General features: G+C 60.8%; 2 protein-coding genes across 3 annotated transcripts; both read left to right on the forward strand.

The window, feature by feature from the left end:
* Positions 1-453: 453 nt before the first annotated feature.
* On the forward strand, positions 454-2,925 carry ASIC1 (acid sensing ion channel subunit 1; the record flags this gene model as incomplete). The annotated part of the gene is made up of 6 exons (XM_039387700.1): positions 454-566; positions 692-845; positions 930-1,021; positions 1,210-1,289; positions 1,408-1,512; positions 2,524-2,925. Coding segments are annotated over 6 exons (649 nt in total), but the record flags the coding sequence as incomplete, so codon positions are not given.
* Positions 2,926-7,256: 4,331 nt separating this feature from the next.
* SMARCD1 (SWI/SNF related, matrix associated, actin dependent regulator of chromatin, subfamily d, member 1) lies at positions 7,257-13,947 on the forward strand. 2 transcript variants are annotated; one of them, XM_039387702.1, is made up of 14 exons: positions 7,257-7,421; positions 7,496-7,683; positions 8,516-8,558; positions 8,646-8,768; positions 9,030-9,152; positions 9,641-9,757; positions 10,096-10,197; positions 10,490-10,651; positions 10,756-10,853; positions 11,300-11,435; positions 11,746-11,868; positions 12,103-12,204; positions 12,357-12,376; positions 12,430-13,947. In XM_039387702.1, exons 1-14 carry the CDS (start codon positions 7,257-7,259, stop codon positions 12,461-12,463), a joined length of 1,536 nt encoding a protein of 511 aa, XP_039243636.1. In that variant the 3' UTR covers positions 12,464-13,947. The 2 variants fall into 2 exon arrangements, with proteins under 2 accessions (XP_039243636.1, XP_027594177.1); XM_027738376.2 differs by having other exon boundaries at positions 12,357-13,947.
* The last annotated feature ends 1,092 nt before the right edge of the window (positions 13,948-15,039 follow it).

Consider the following 15,039-nt stretch of genomic DNA (forward strand, 5'->3'; position numbering starts at 1 on the left):
AGTGGGACGATAGGAAAGGGGTGGGAGAGAAGGGAAAAGCGTTGGGCTGAGGCCCCCAAAACTGAGTGTGAGGGGGGTTGGGACCCCAAAGTTATTGGGAGGGGGGTGGGAGACCCCAGCTGAGTGCAGAGGGGGTCTGGAGGCTGGGGAGACCATAGGAAGGGGGTGGGAGAGGGGCAGAAAAGGGGGGATGGGACAGCAGGAAGAGGAGTCCCATGGGGGTCCCTTGGTGTCCCCATCACTTGAGCCCTGGAGCAGTTCCCTGGGGCTCTGGAGGGGTTGGATCTGCGCTGGGGGGGGTCCCCAACACCCTCTGTCCATCCCTGAGGGGCTGATGGGGGGGCTCCCCTCCACCCAACAGCCGGTGCTGCAGTGGCCACGGGGGAAAAGGTGGGAGAAGGGGGGTCTGGGGTGGCCCCAGGTGAGCTCCCGCCCTGCTGTGGGGTATCACAGCCAGCACGGCTTCCCCAGAGGATCCCACCTGGAAAACCCTCCCTGTGTCCCCGCAGGCGACGCCCCGTATTGCACCCCCGAGCAGTACAAGGAGTGCGCGGACCCGGCCTTGGGTGAGGCTCGGGAGGGAGGGAGGGAGGGAGGGAGGGAGGGAAGGAGGGAGGGAGGGAGGGAAGGAGGGAGGGAGCTGCGGGCCTTGGGTCTCTCCAGGCCTCCGAACTCCTCTCCCCCTGCCCAGATTTCCTGGTGGAGAAGGACAACGAGTACTGCCTCTGCGACATGCCCTGCAACATGACCCGCTACGGCAAAGAGCTCTCCATGGTCAAGATCCCCAGCAAGGCCTCGGCCAAGTACCTGGCCAAGAAGTACAACAAGTCGGAGCAGTACATCGGGTAACGTGGCCGTGGCAGGGGGGTGGCACCCGCTGCCGCCCCCTCCCAGACCCTCAGCCCGGTGCCACTTTGTGTCCTGCGCAGGGAGAACATCCTGGTGCTGGACATCTTCTTCGAGGCCCTCAACTACGAGACCATCGAGCAGAAGAAGGCCTACGAGGTGGCCGGTCTGCTGGGTGAGCGATGGGGGGGGGGCTGGCCAGTGCCCTCCCCGGCGAGGTGGCCCCGCGTCGGCCCCGTCGCCCCGGCCCCGTTCCCGAGGCGCCGGGATGTGCCCGCGGCGGGGACGAGGAGCAGGACACGAGTCCTGTGCCCTTTCCCCGCTCCCTCTGGCCGCCCTGACGGCTTCCCCTGTCCCCTGCAGGTGACATCGGAGGGCAGATGGGGCTGTTCATCGGGGCCAGCATCCTCACGGTGCTCGAGCTCTTCGACTACGCCTACGAGGTGAGCGTCCCCCTCGACCCACCCCACCCAGGGGTTACCCCAGAGCATCCTGGGGGGAGTGGGGAAGGGCTCAGCCCCCGAGCCTCCTCAACGGGGCTGAAAAACGTGGCCCTGGCAGGTGATAAAGCACCGGCTGTGCCGGAGGGGCAAGTGCCGCAAGAACCACAAGAGGAACAACACGGACAAGGGCGTCGCGCTGAGCATGGACGACGTGAAGCGCCACGTGAGTGCTGGGGACACCCTGGGGCTGCTGGGGACACCTGGGGGGCTGCTGGGGACACCTTGGGGGCTGCTGGGGACACTCCAGGGGCTGCTGGGGACACCCCAGGGGCTGCTGGGGACACCTTGGGGGCTGCTGGGGACACTCCAGGGCTGCTGGGGACACTCCAGGGGCTGACCTGGGGACACTCTGGGCTCTGTGACAACCCAGGGCGGGCTGGGGGACAGCCCCTGGGGCTTAGGGACACACAAGGGCTGCTGGGGACACCCCAGGGCTGCTGGGGACACCTTGGGGGCTGCTGGGGACACCTGGGGGCTGCTGGGGACACCCCGGGGGCTGCTGGGGACACTCCAGGGGCTGCTGGGGACACCTTGGGGGCTGCTGGGGACACTCCAGGGGCTGCTGGGGACACCTTGGGGGCTGCTGGGCACACTCCAGGGGCTGCTGGGGACACCCTGGGGGGCTGCTGGGGACACCCTGGGGCTGCTGGGGACACTCCAGGGCTGCTGGGGACACCCTGGGGGCTGCTGGGGACACCCTGGGGGCTGCTGGGAAAGCTCCAGGCTGCTGGGACACCCCAGGGGAGCTGGGCCCCCTACTGGCAGCTCAGGGGCTCTGCTGAGGGAGCCCTCTGGGTTGGGGTCACGGTTTTGGGCTGCCGGGGGGAGCACCTTGCGGTGGGTGGGGTCAATGTTTTGAGGCTGCCTGGGCGGAGCCCCTGAGTGTGGGGTCACTGTTTTGGGGCTGCCCAGGAGGTACTGTGGGGTATGAGGTCACTGTTTTGGGGCTGCCTGGGAAGAGCTGTGGGGTCACTGTTTTGGGGCTGCCTGGGGGGAGCTGTGGGGTCAATGTTTTGGGGCTGCCCAGGAGGTGCCACGGGACGGGAGGTCCCAGCTCGAGGAGCACTTGGGGAAGGAGCAGAGGGACCAGTCCCACGTGCTGTGGGGAGCCAGGGCTCGCTCTCTGCGGGGATTTGGGCGAAACCAGTGACCCCAACACCCCGTCACCCCCCAGAACCCCTGCGAGAGCATACGGGGGCACCCGGCAGGGATGACGTACGCAGCCAACATCCTACCTCACCACCCGGCCCGGGGCACCTTCGAGGACTTCACCTGCTAACCCCGACGTCACTGGATGTACAACCTGAGCTACCAAAGCCCTGCGCGCGGAGCTGCCCCTTCCCCCGGAGGGGGGACGCGGCCCCGGGGGCCCTCGCTCCCTCCTCGGCACCGAGGGACACACGGACACGAGCGACGGCCTCGCCCGGCGGGGCAGGGCAGGGCAGCCGGGTCGGGGCGATGCCCCCGGGTCGGGACGATGCCCCCGGGTCGGGACGATGCCCCCGGGTCGGGGTGATGCCCCCGGGTCGGGACGATGCCCCCGGGTCGGGGCGATGCCCCCGGGTCGGGACGATGCCCCCGGGTCGGGGCGATGCCCCCGTTTCGGTCGGATGCCCCCGGGTCGGACATGCCCCGCAGGTCGGGGCGATGCCCCCCGGGTTCGGACGATGCCCCCGGGTCGGGGCGATGCCCCCGCGCCCGCCCCTCGCTCAGAGACTCGAGGGACGACACAACACACGCACAGGGGGCCGGGGCAGGGCCAGCCCCGGCTCCCCCACCCCAACCCCGGCTCCCCTCGGCCTTTTTAACTCCGAACCCAGAAGCCAAGAAGAAGAAGAAGAAGAAGAGGAAGGAGAAGAAGAAGAAGGTGGTGTCCATCCACAGCCCTGTCTGTCTGTCCGCCAGCGTCTCCATGCCCATCCCGCTCCCAATGCCTCGGACCCCCCGTGCCCGGGGGGGGGATTTTTGTGGAGGGGTCCCAGGGCTTGGCTGGGGGTCCCCGGGGAGCCTCAGTGTCCCCCAGGACCGGTGCCCACCCTGGCCTGGGCGCTCCACGTGCACCAGGACGCAGCAGCCGCCCCTCTCCAGAACATCTTCCTTGGCATCAGCCCCTGGGGGCACCGGGGGGGGGACTCGGGAGGTGCCCCCGTGGCTCTGTGGACCCCCAGCCCGGGCGATGCTGAGCCCACCTTGCCCCTTTTCCCGGGTTCTGGGCAGTGCCAGCCCTGCCCAGCCAGCCCTCCCCGCTCCCAGGGCACCCCGGGCAGCCCCCCAGAACCAGCCCTGCCCGGGGAGAAAGGGGGAAGGGACCCCCCTTTAGAGGGACCCCCCCTTGGTACCGGGTGGGCACCGGAGCCCCAACACCACCAGGGCTCACAGGCTGGTCCCGGGAGCAGCTCCCACCCCCCGAGCCCCCCCAAACTCAGCTGCCCAGGGGATTTTTGGGGGGTCTGTGGCCTCGCTGCCCCTCCCTGGGGGGGGGTCTGGGGGTCTCTGCCCCCCCTCTGACCCCTCCAGCGCCCTCACTTCGCTCTGGGGTCTGCACTTGGCCCCCCCAACCCCACAGACCAGGTCAGAGCCCCCCCCCCGGGCCCAAGTGCTTCTTAAATCTTTTAAGAGCTTTTGCAATAAGTCTGTTCAGTAATTTTTTGTTTCCGAGCTGCAGCTTTGGGGGTTTTTTTATTCCTGCCATTTTTTTTTAATTCCTGCTATTTTTTTTTTAATTCCTGCCATTTTTTTTAAAATCCTACCATTTTTTTAATTCCTGTCATTTTTTTTTAATCCTGCCATTTTTTTTATTCCTGCCATTTTTTTAATTCCTGCCATTTTTTTTAATTCCCACCATTTTTTTAAATTCCTACCATTTTTTTTAATTCCCGCCATTTTTTTTAATTCCTACCATTTTTTTTTTTTATTCCTGCCATTTATTTTTTTTTTATTCCTATTATTTGCTTCCTGACCAAAATTAGGAACTGGGCGTGGTGGGAGGGAAGGTCAGCCACGGGTCGGCCACATCCATAAATTTTCTTATGGATTTTTTTCCCTGGCGTTTCGTTTATTTATTTATTTGCTTCCTTCCTCTTTTCTAACCCCCCTTCGAGCTGTTAAAGACGGGGCTGGGATCTGACCTCGAGAAGACACTCTTTTGTTATTACGCCATCCGCATTTTATATTTCTTATATATAATATATATGACTATATATATATGTGTACATATATATATATATACCTCTATATGCATCATGCCACTGTAGATACCCATCCAAGTAGCGTTTAGGCCTTGTTCTTGTGCCATTTTATTTTTTATTTTATTTTATTTTCTTTTTTTTATTTCTGTTACTGATCTCTGAATGCCTTCAAAAGTGTATAAAAAAGTGTGGAATTCTCTCCGGTATCTGTACTATGTACACACATTTTCATAGGAAGCACAATAAGATGACAGATGCATTGTACATCAATACCTGCTACTCTTAACGACGATATAAAGAATGATATAAATGATATAAACCCCCCACCAGGCCGAGCCTTTCTCTTGCTGAGCTGCTGGAAGTGCTCCCTGAGGAGCTGAGGGGGGACGGGCTCGTTCCAGGATGCTCCTGGAAATCCTGGAGCTGAGAGAAAGGAAGGATGTGGGCACCTCAGTGAGCTCCAACCTCTCTGCCAGGACCTGTCCTGCCCTGGGAACTCATCCCGAGGGATGTGGGCACCTCAGTGAGCTCCAGCCCCTCTTCCAGGACCTGTCCTGCCCTGGGAACTCATCCCGAGGGATGTGGGCACCTCAGTGAGCCCCCCAGGACCTGTCCTGCCATGGGAACTCATCCCAAGGGATGTGGGCACCTCAGGGAGCTCCAACCTCTCTGCCAGGACCTGTCCTGCCATGGGAACTCATCCCAAGGGATGTGGGCACCTCAGGGAGCTCCAACCTCTCTGCCAGGACCTGTCCTGCCATGGGAACTCATCCTGAGGGATGTGGGCACCCCAGTGAGCTCCCCAGGACCTGTCCTGCCCTGGGAACTCATCCCGAGGGATGTGGGCACCTCAGTGAGCTCCCCAGGACCTGTCCTGCCCGGGGAACTCATCCCGAGGGACACTGGAGGGTGGGAGCTGCCGTGTCCTCCAGCACAGGCAGGTGAATTAACACACACACAGAGCTGTTAATCTCTGACAGCTCCAACCCCTCCATGGTTTGGGATCCAGCAGGAGCCACCAGCTGGAATTTCACCCGGGTTAACCCCGGCAGTGGCACCAGGAGCACAACCCCTACAGGAACACACCCAGTGTCCTAAAAACCCTCAGCTTCAAAGAGCAGAAGGACCAGACCAAAGCCTGGGCATCCACAAAGGCCCTGAGGACCCCGGGGAGACGGAATAACAGGGAGTGGGAGTGGGCAGGGAACACTGAAATGCCAACCCCTCCCAGTCCCTTGGCTCTGCTCCTGTCCCCGTGGCTCCTGGAAATGGCAGAGGAGCGTTTTGCATTTCAAGCAGAACAAAGCTCTGATCCCTCCTGGAGCCGCAAAGGCCACGGGGAGGGATTCGAATGGGAGCAGGAGAGGAGAAGCCCAGGAGGGTGTTAATGAACCCCATGAACTGCAGCCAGAGCTGCCCCTGCCCGCTCCCTGCTCAGCACATTCCCTGTCCAACCTCCCCTTGGACACTCCCAGGGATCCAGGGGCAGCCACAGCTTCTCTGGGAAACTGTGCCAGGGCCTCCCCACCCTCCCAGGGGGGAATTTCTTCCCAATATCCCACCCAACCCTGCCCTCTGGCAGTGGGAAGCCATTCCCCCTTGTCCTGGCACTCCAGGCCCTTGGAAATAGTCTCTCTCCCCCTTTCCTGCAGGGTCCCTTCAGGTCCTGGAAGGCCACAGTGAGGTGACCCCAAAGCCTTCCCTTCTCCAGGCCGAACAATCCCAATCTCCAGCCCTTCCTCCCGGCAGAGCTGCTCCATCCCTCTGATCCTCTTGGAGCATCTCTGGACTCTTCTCCAGCAGCTCCACGTCCTCCCCGTGCTGGGACCCCCCCGAGCCGGAGTCAGCCCTCGTCAGCTGATCATCACTAATTGTTTAATTAATGAGCTGTGGGTCAATGCCAGCTGGGTTTGTGTCCCTCCTCTCTCTGAGCTCCAGGGAACAGGAACTTAATGTTAATACTTGCAAAAAGTGGCCTTTCCCTTTCCCGTGGAGCTCCCTGTGGGACCCCAGGGGAGATGGGAATGGGCATTTGTGCCTCCTCAAGCTCGATCCCGGAATGCTGAGAGATGTCCCTGCCACGTCTGGATGTTGGAGCCCTTCACCCCTCAGGGACAGACCCTGAGCCCCCAGGGAAACACCCCCAATCCCACCCCTCACAGGACCTGTCCCCTTCCACCTCCCTCTGGATCCTGTGCCCCAAACTCACACCCCTGTTCCCACCCCCAAATCCCACAGGACCACACCCCAATCCCACCCCTCACAGACCCTGTTCCCACCCAAAACCCCCATGACCAAACACCCCCAATCCACCCCTCACAGACCTGTTCCCACCCCCAAAACCCGCCGGACCAAACACCCCCAATCCCACCCCTCACAGACCCTGTTCCCAATCCCAAATCCCCCAGGACCAACACCCCCAATCCCACCCCTCACAAACCCTGTTCCCACCCCAAATCCCGCAGGACCAACACTCCCAATCCCACCCCTCACAGACCCTGTTCCCAATCCCAAATCCCGCAGGACCAACACTCCCAATCCCACCCCTCACAGACCCTGCTCCCAGTCCCAAATCCCTTCGCCCTCGGTCCTCCCCGCGGTCCTCCCGCCGCCAGGGGGCGCCTCCGGCGGAGGGCGGGGCTGGGGGCGGCCCCTCCCCGCGTGCCCGCGCGCGGCGCGCGGGGCCGTTTCCGGCTCCGCTCCCTTTGTGCGGGACAAGATGGCGGCGCGGGCCGGGTTCCAGGCGGGGCCCGCGAGCGGCGGCGGCGGCGGCGCCGCTCCGGGGGCCGCGCTGGGCCCGGGCGCGCCGGGCGGGGCGGTTCGCATGGGCCCGGCGCCGGGGCAGGGCCTGTACCGCTCGCCGCTGCCCGGAGCCGCCTACCCGGTGAGGCGGGGCGGCGCGGGGCGGGGCGCGGGGCCGGGCGCGGCGGGCGCTGACCGGGTGTGTTCTCTCCGCAGCGCCCCGGGATGTTACCGGGAGGCCGCCTGGCGCCGCAGGGCCCGGCCATGGGCCCGCCCGGCTACGGCGGGAGCCCCGCGGTGCGGCCCGCGCTGGCGCAGGCCGGGCTGGACCAGGCCCGCAAGCGGCCGGCGCCGCAGCAGCTCCAGCAGGTGCAGCCGCAGGCGGTGCCCAACCGCAACCACAAGTAAGGGACGGGGGGAAACGGGGCGTCCCGGGGTACGGGCACATCCCGGGAGCGTCCTGGGGGCGTCCTGGGGCACTGGGAACATCCCCGGGCGGCTGGGACATCCCGGGACATCCCAGGGCAGCAGGGGCATCCCGGAGCATTCTTGGAGCAGTGGGGACATCTGTGGGCACAGGGGACATCCCAGGGCATCCCGAGGCATCCCCGGGCAGCAGGGACATCCCAAGGACATCCCTGGGCAGCTGGGATATCCAGGGACATCTCAGGGCATCCCCGGGGCAGTGGGGATATCCTGTGGCAGCAGGGATGTCACAGAGCATTCTTGGGACAGCGGGGACATCTGCGGGCAGTGGGACCATCCCAGGACATCCCTGGGCATCCTGAGACCATCCTGGGGCAGTGGGGATGTCCCGAGGCTACTGGGTACGTGGCCCAGGCATGATGGGCATCCCAGGGCATCAGATGTAACCCCCTTTCCAAGGGGTGTAACCCCCTTTCCAAAGGATGTAACCCCCTTTCCAAGGGATGTAATCCCTTTTCCAAGGCCTGTAACCCCTTTCCAAAGGATGTAACCCCCTTTCCAAGGGATGTAACCCCTTTCCAAAGGATGTAACCCCTTTTCCAAGGGATGTAACCCCCTTTCCAAGTGCTCGGAGGGATGGGAAACGTTGAGGTCAGTCAGTGCTGCAGGGCTCAGGTAACTGGTCAGTCCCACTGGGGCAGGCTCAGGTAACTGGTGAGTCCCTGCTCAGTCAGTGCTGCAGGTTTGGGAATTCCCGTGGCCAGACCCATTCCCGTTTTCCCACCTGTTTGTGCCTCTTTCCCCCGGCAGCGCCAAGAAGAAGAAGATGGCAGACAAAATCCTCCCTCAGCGGGTGAGTGGGAGCCAGGGGGAGGTGAGGGGGCCTGGGGCACTTTGGGGGAGCTGGTTGATGGGAATTCCCATCCTTGCCTGGCTGCAGATCCGGGAGCTGGTGCCCGAATCCCAAGCCTACATGGACCTGTTGGCCTTCGAGAGGAAGCTGGACCAGACCATCATGAGGAAGCGCTTGGATATCCAGGAGGCTCTGAAACGCCCCATCAAGGTAGGGGAGTGCAGGGCAAATATCCAGGGGTGTGGAGGCTCCTGGAGGCTCCAGGCAGCGGGAGGGCACGGAGGGGTCGTGTCCTGGGAGTGTGGAATGTCAGGAACCTGTTGGGCACAGCCGGGGAGTGGGAGCAGCCACTCAGGAGAGGGGGGAAGTGAGGCAGCCGAAAACACCGAGCTGAGTTTTAGCAAGGCCTGAGCAGGAGGAGGGAGCCCTGGAGGCGAGAGCTGAGGCCGAGCCGACGCTTTTTCCCGGCAGCAAAAGCGGAAGCTGCGGATTTTCATCTCCAACACCTTCAACCCGGCCAAGTCGGACGCGGAGGACGGCGAGGGCACCGTGGCCTCCTGGGAGCTGCGGGTGGAAGGGAGGCTGCTGGAGGACGTAAGTGGCAAACACCCCACCTCAGAGGAGACCCTGGCTCTGGAATTGGCACTGAAAGCGAGTTTCTTAGTGTCTGAGAGCACAGCTGGGGCTTGATCTCCTCCTCCCGTCTCTGTCTTCCAAGGAGTCTGGTGGTGACGAGAGCGAGAGCCCGGCCTGGAGACCAATGGGTATCCCCATGGCGGGACAATGAGTTGTCCAAAGTTCTTAGAGCTGTGAGAATCCCTGGTGAGAGCAGCTCAGTGTCCCCAAAGCTCTGAGAACCAGGGCCCTGGCATTGTACGTACCCGCTGAGGGGTTTGGCTCCCGCCAGCTCATCTTTAACTCCAGCCTTTCCCTTTTCCTGACTCGGAAACTTTGATTTTTTTCGAGCCCACGTTGGTGGATTCAGGTGTTCAGAACTTACAGGAGCTGTCGTGCACGGTGGCTGTTGCTTGAGGGCTGAGACTTGCTGTCCTAACCCCTCTTCCTCCCTGTGTTGCTTGCAGTCTGCTCTGTCCAAATACGATGCCACCAAGCAGAAAAGAAAGTTCTCGTCCTTCTTTAAATCTCTGGTCATTGAACTTGATAAAGACCTGTATGGCCCTGACAATCACCTAGTAGAGGTGAGCTGCTTTTTGCTGTGTTGTCTCTGAACGTGGGGCGGTGTTTCTGCTGGTGGGGTTTGTGTGTAGCACTTGTGACCTGGGAGGTGGGGGATCCCCGAGGTTCCTGGGAGGCAGGAGCTCTTTGAATCCTCCCTTAAGCTTTTCCTCTCGCCTGCTGAGGGTCTGAATAAACGTTTTAACCCTCGTTTCAAGCCGTGAGTGGGAATAATTTGAGCTTTCTCCGGGCGGGTGGGATTTACTGGAGAAGCTTCTGGGTGCCCAGCAGCGGGAGCAGAGGGGGTGCAGGGGGAGGCCCCACACGTGGGGGTGTTTCTGAATTCCCTCTCCTGTCCCAGTGGCACAGGACTGCCACAACTCAGGAGACAGACGGCTTCCAGGTGAAGAGGCCGGGGGACGTGAACGTGCGCTGCACTGTCCTGCTGATGCTGGATTACCAGGTGAGGCAGGGGGAAAAAATTCCTCCCTGGGAAGCGTGGGGAGGCCCTGAGGTTGCCCAGAGAAGCTGTGGCTGCCCCTGGATCCCTGGAAGTGCCCAAGGCCGGGTTGGAGCAACCTGGTGCAGCGGGAAGGTGTCAGGGGTGGGACTGGGGGGGCTTTAAGGTCCCTTCCAAGCCAAACCATTCCACGGTCCCGTGCTGGGAGCAGCAGTGCTGGGCACCATCTCACCAGTGCCTGGCACCATCTCACCAGTGCCTGGCACCATCTCAGCCCTCCGTGCTCCTCATGCAGCCCCCCCAGTTCAAGCTGGACCCCCGCCTGGCTCGGCTGCTGGGCATCCACACGCAGACCCGGCCCGTCATCATCCAGGCCCTCTGGCAGTACATCAAGACCCACAAGCTGCAGGACCCCCACGAGCGGGAGTTCGTCATCTGTGACAAGTACCTGCAGCAGGTGAGGGGGCCCTGGAGCAGCTCCTGGCCCAGCTGCCCCGGGTGGGTGGGATGAGCAGGGGGTGGCTGCCCCGAGCCCCCCCTGAGCCCCCGTCTCTGCCCCAGATCTTCGAGTCCCAGCGCATGAAGTTCTCCGAAATCCCCCAGAGGCTCCACGCGCTGCTGATGCCCCCCGAGCCCATCATCATCAACCACGTGATCAGGTGAGGCTGCTCCACGGGAATTCCCCTTCCCAGGAAGGGCTGGATGAGGAAGGATCACAGGAGGATGGTGTGATACCTCCTGGTTGTAGCAGCAGCTCCCGTGTTAACCTGTCATCTCTTTGTCACCACACCCTCTGTTACCACATCCCTCTTTTCCAGAGGCTTTCCCACATCCATGCTGTCCTTTGCCGTGGACAGAAACCTGCCTGGAGCCATCACTCCTAGTGCTTTGCTGCTGCTGGGACTGAGGCTGACACTGGCACGGCTTGTCCCTGTCCCTGCCTGCAGTCCACGTGCTGCAGCATCCCAGAGGAGCTGCATTTGCTCCTTGAGCCACTTCCATTTGGACTGCTCCCAGATTTTTGCCTTTTTTCTTGACCTACTAACTCATTTTGGCTCCTTTCTGGAGCTGCTCCCTGATTCTGCCTTTTTGTGGATGTTCCCAGTGTTGACCCAAATGACCAGAAGAAAACAGCCTGCTATGACATTGATGTGGAGGTGGATGACACCTTGAAAACCCAGATGAATTCCTTTCTGCTCTCCACAGCCAGTCAGCAGGAAATTGCTGCTCTGGATAACAAGGTAGGAAAAGCTTCTTGGGGTCTGCTCTGCTTGGAGCTGGGCAGGGAAGTGTCTCTGGAGCAGGTGAACCCGGACAGGACAGGAGTGTTTGGAAGCTGGACTGGGGTGAGCCGTGCTTACAAACTGGTGGCTGCACCTGGGAGTGTAAATTTTAAAGCAGACGGTCCGTGGGAAAATTGGGGAATATTTAGGGCAGGAAACCGGGAACTGAGAGTCCTCTGACAGGTGTAAGTCAGCCAGAATTTGCCTTTTTGATGTTTGTGACCTTTCCCTCATCCAGCAGCTCCACTCTTGTGTTTGTGCCCTTCAGATCCACGAAACCATCGAGACCATCAACCAGCTGAAGACTCAGCGCGAGTTCATGCTGAGCTTCGCCCGGGACCCTCAGGGCTTCATCAACGACTGGCTCCAGTCCCAGTGCCGGGACTTGAAGGTAAAAAGCTTTGTCTTGTGTGGAAGGTGGATCCAGTCATACGCTCCCCTCATTACAGCGAGCTCCCGCGGAGACAGAGAGAGGCAATTTCCTGCTCGGAAAGCGAGGCTGGAATTGGAGTCGAGCACAAGAACGTGACCTGAGCGCTCTGAGAGGAAAGGGGAGGCTTTGCTCGGCACAGCCAGAGCTTTTTGCACTCCCTGAGCTGCTGTTGTGTCCCTTTGTGCTCTGCAGACAATGACTGATGTCGTGGGGAACCCCGAGGAGGAGCGGAGAGCCGAGTTCTACTTCCAGCCCTGGGCGCAGGAGGCCGTGTGCCGGTACTTCTACTCCAAGGTGGGTGTCCCCGAGCAGGGGACCCTCTCCCTGCCTGTCACTCCTCGGGGTGCCCTCTGCCAGGGGAAGGGTCCCAGTCTGAGCCCAGCCTTTGCCAGCTGGGTGCTGTGGTGTTGCCCCAGCAGCAGTTACAGACTTGGCTTCTCCTGCAGGTGCAGCAGCGACGGCAGGAACTGGAGCAGGCCCTGGGCATCCGGAACACATAGGGCTGCCCTGCTCCTGCCCACTGGAGCAGGCCCTGGGCATCAGGAACACATAGGGCTGCCCTGCTCCTGCCCAGCAGCACGGGCTGTTTGTGGAGACAGAGCTGCAGAGCTCGCTGGTCCAGCTCCCAGGATCCCACTCCAGCAGCGAGGCCCCTGTTCCTCCTCCTGGCGTTGTCCCTGCTGGGGGCAAGTCCAGGACAGCGGGGCTCTCGTGGGGTGTGACAAGCAGACAGGCTCCACCCAGCACACATTTCTACCTGGTTCTCTTCCTGACTGTTGCCTTGTCAGCCCCCAAGGCTTCCAGGAGCCTCCCCGTGACTCCGTAGTGTCCCCGGTAGCCAGAGTTGACTTGGAGCCTCCTCCCAGCCCTTCCCTCCCCTGTGGCACCCTGGAAGCCTGGCTCTGCTCTAAGGTGTGGCTGGGCTCTTCCCTGCCACGTTTTACAGCCCGTGCCAGGCGCTGTCGTGGGCAGGATGCCGTGGGCTGACATACCTCCCTGCCCTGACCCCCCTCCTCAGAGGGTGCTGCTGCACTGGGGCTGCCCCACAGGTCACTCCCCTCCTCGAGGAGGTTACTGGACTGTGTAGAGAATTGCTCCTTCCCTTCTCCCTTTTTCCCCCTGTCCGTTCCCTTCGTGTTCTGTGACGGGCTGTCCTGGGCTGGGGTCACAGGGAGAGGAGGTTTTGGCTTCCTGCAGGGCTTTGGAAGCTTGGAGTGATGCAACTCCCTGCCCTTCAGACACCTACACGTGGGTTGCCAGCAAACCACGTGGCTGCTTGTTTTCCCTGGAGCAGGGAGAGGGGATGCAGCAGCTGCCTGGAGCTGTGCATGGACACAGTGCTGTGGCCTCATTGCTCTGGGGCAGTTGTCCTGTGTCTCTTGCTGTGGGGACCAGAGGCTCCTTCGTGTGGATCCGAGGGTGGGACAGGACAGTCCTGGGGAATGGACATTTTCCCAAGCATATGTGAGTTAGCAGGTGTTTCCATGCCGAAGCTCCTGTGGTTTTTAGTCAAGTTTTAGGTCACGGGGCTGCCATAGGGCCCAGCATGGTTCAGGAATGTACAAATAGATTTACTGTGGGGAGTAGCAGCCCCGAGGCCTCTTCATGGAATGAATTACTGGTGGTCAGGCTCCTCTTCACCCCAAGCCCGGTGTTTCTGCTCGGGACTACAATGCAAATGGACTCGAGAGTTGGTCTGACTCCCCTGGGGTAGCTGCAGGATCCTCCGAGGGGGGAGCTGGGAGCGCCCAGGTGGCCCTGCTGCTCCTCGTGTCTGTGTAACTACATGTCTGTGAGTAATAGACTCTCCTCTGCCCTCCTGAAACGCTCCTCTGTGGTACCGGGGTGAAGGGCTTGGTGCTGGAGAAGCAGCCCCTGACTCCTCAGGGTACTCCCACGGGAGGGATGCCGAGTCCTGCGTAGGCGAACGTAGCTGTTGCAGAGTAACTGCTTTTCTTAACTGAATATTTACGGTTTTTTTCCATGGACCAAATCTTTTTTTTGTTTGTTTTTTTGTTTGTTTTTTTTTTTTTTGTACTGTATCCTTGTAGACGTCACCCAGTTTTAATAAAAGACTCCTGTGAAGGAAGCTGTCCTCCTCCTTCGTGCTGGGGGATGACACTCCAGTGACGGGACAGGATTATCTCCACTTTCCTCCCTTTTTTTTTTTCCTTCTCAAAGCCAGCTGGGTTAAGTGACTGGAGAGAAAATGTTCCTCATATTTTGGCCTTTTATAGCGAGCCCTCCCTAGAGGGATCTCCTGGTTTGCACACTCTGTTAAGCCTTTGCAAAAGTGCTTTTGTGCTAAACAAAGTAACTTGAGCAGAACTGGAAATCCAGTGGCCAGGGCTAATAAATCCTGAACTGCCCAGTGCCCACTCTGCTGGGCTGTGGCAGCCTCTTACAGGCCCGTGGGGACTCGGGCAGAATTTGGAGGAAACTGTATCAAAGTTTACGTGCAAGGGTTTAAAATGATGCAAAAGGGGAATTGTTCTCTTCGCCCTGGTGGTTTATAGAACTGCAAATGCCTCGCAGCAAACCTGGGAGCCCCTGGGGCAAGGAAAGGATCCTCTGTGAGGAGGAAAAAAGCTGCTGCCTCAGGCTGTGATTGAGGCAGGAGCTGAGTCCTGGGCCTGCACCAGGTGGTTCTTACTCCTTACCTGGGGGCAAAATGGCACTTTTAGGAGGACAGAACGAAATGCTTTTATGCAGAAAAGGAGGGAGAGGCTCGGCAGGCACAACTCAAAGACCTCCTCGGGGGCTGCAGCTCCTCCCGAGGGGCAGCTCCGGTCTCTGCTCCCTGTGAGCAGGGACAGGACCCAGGGAAGGGCTGGAGCTGTGTCGTGGAGGGTTAGGGGGGATCTCAGGCAAAGGTTCTTCCCCCAGAGGGTGGTTGGCACTGCCCAGGCTCCCCAGGGCAGCGGGCACGGCCCCAAGGCTGCCAGAGCTCCAGGAGGGTTCGGACAATGCCCTCAGGGACAGGGTGGGATTGTCGGGGTGGATCCTGATCCTCGCGGGTCCCTCCCTTCCAGCTCGGGATGTTCCACGATTCTGCGATTCAGCGAGTGACTCCCGGTTCTGCCGGGGATCCGACCCGCTCCGGGTCTCTGCCCTTTGCCCCCGAGCGCG

The sequence above is a fragment of the Pipra filicauda genome, unplaced genomic scaffold, assembly GCF_003945595.2.
Source record: "Pipra filicauda isolate LSUMZ 115617 unplaced genomic scaffold, ASM394559v2 scaffold582_size373904_pilon, whole genome shotgun sequence".
Classification (NCBI taxonomy): Eukaryota; Metazoa; Chordata; class Aves; order Passeriformes; family Pipridae; genus Pipra; species Pipra filicauda.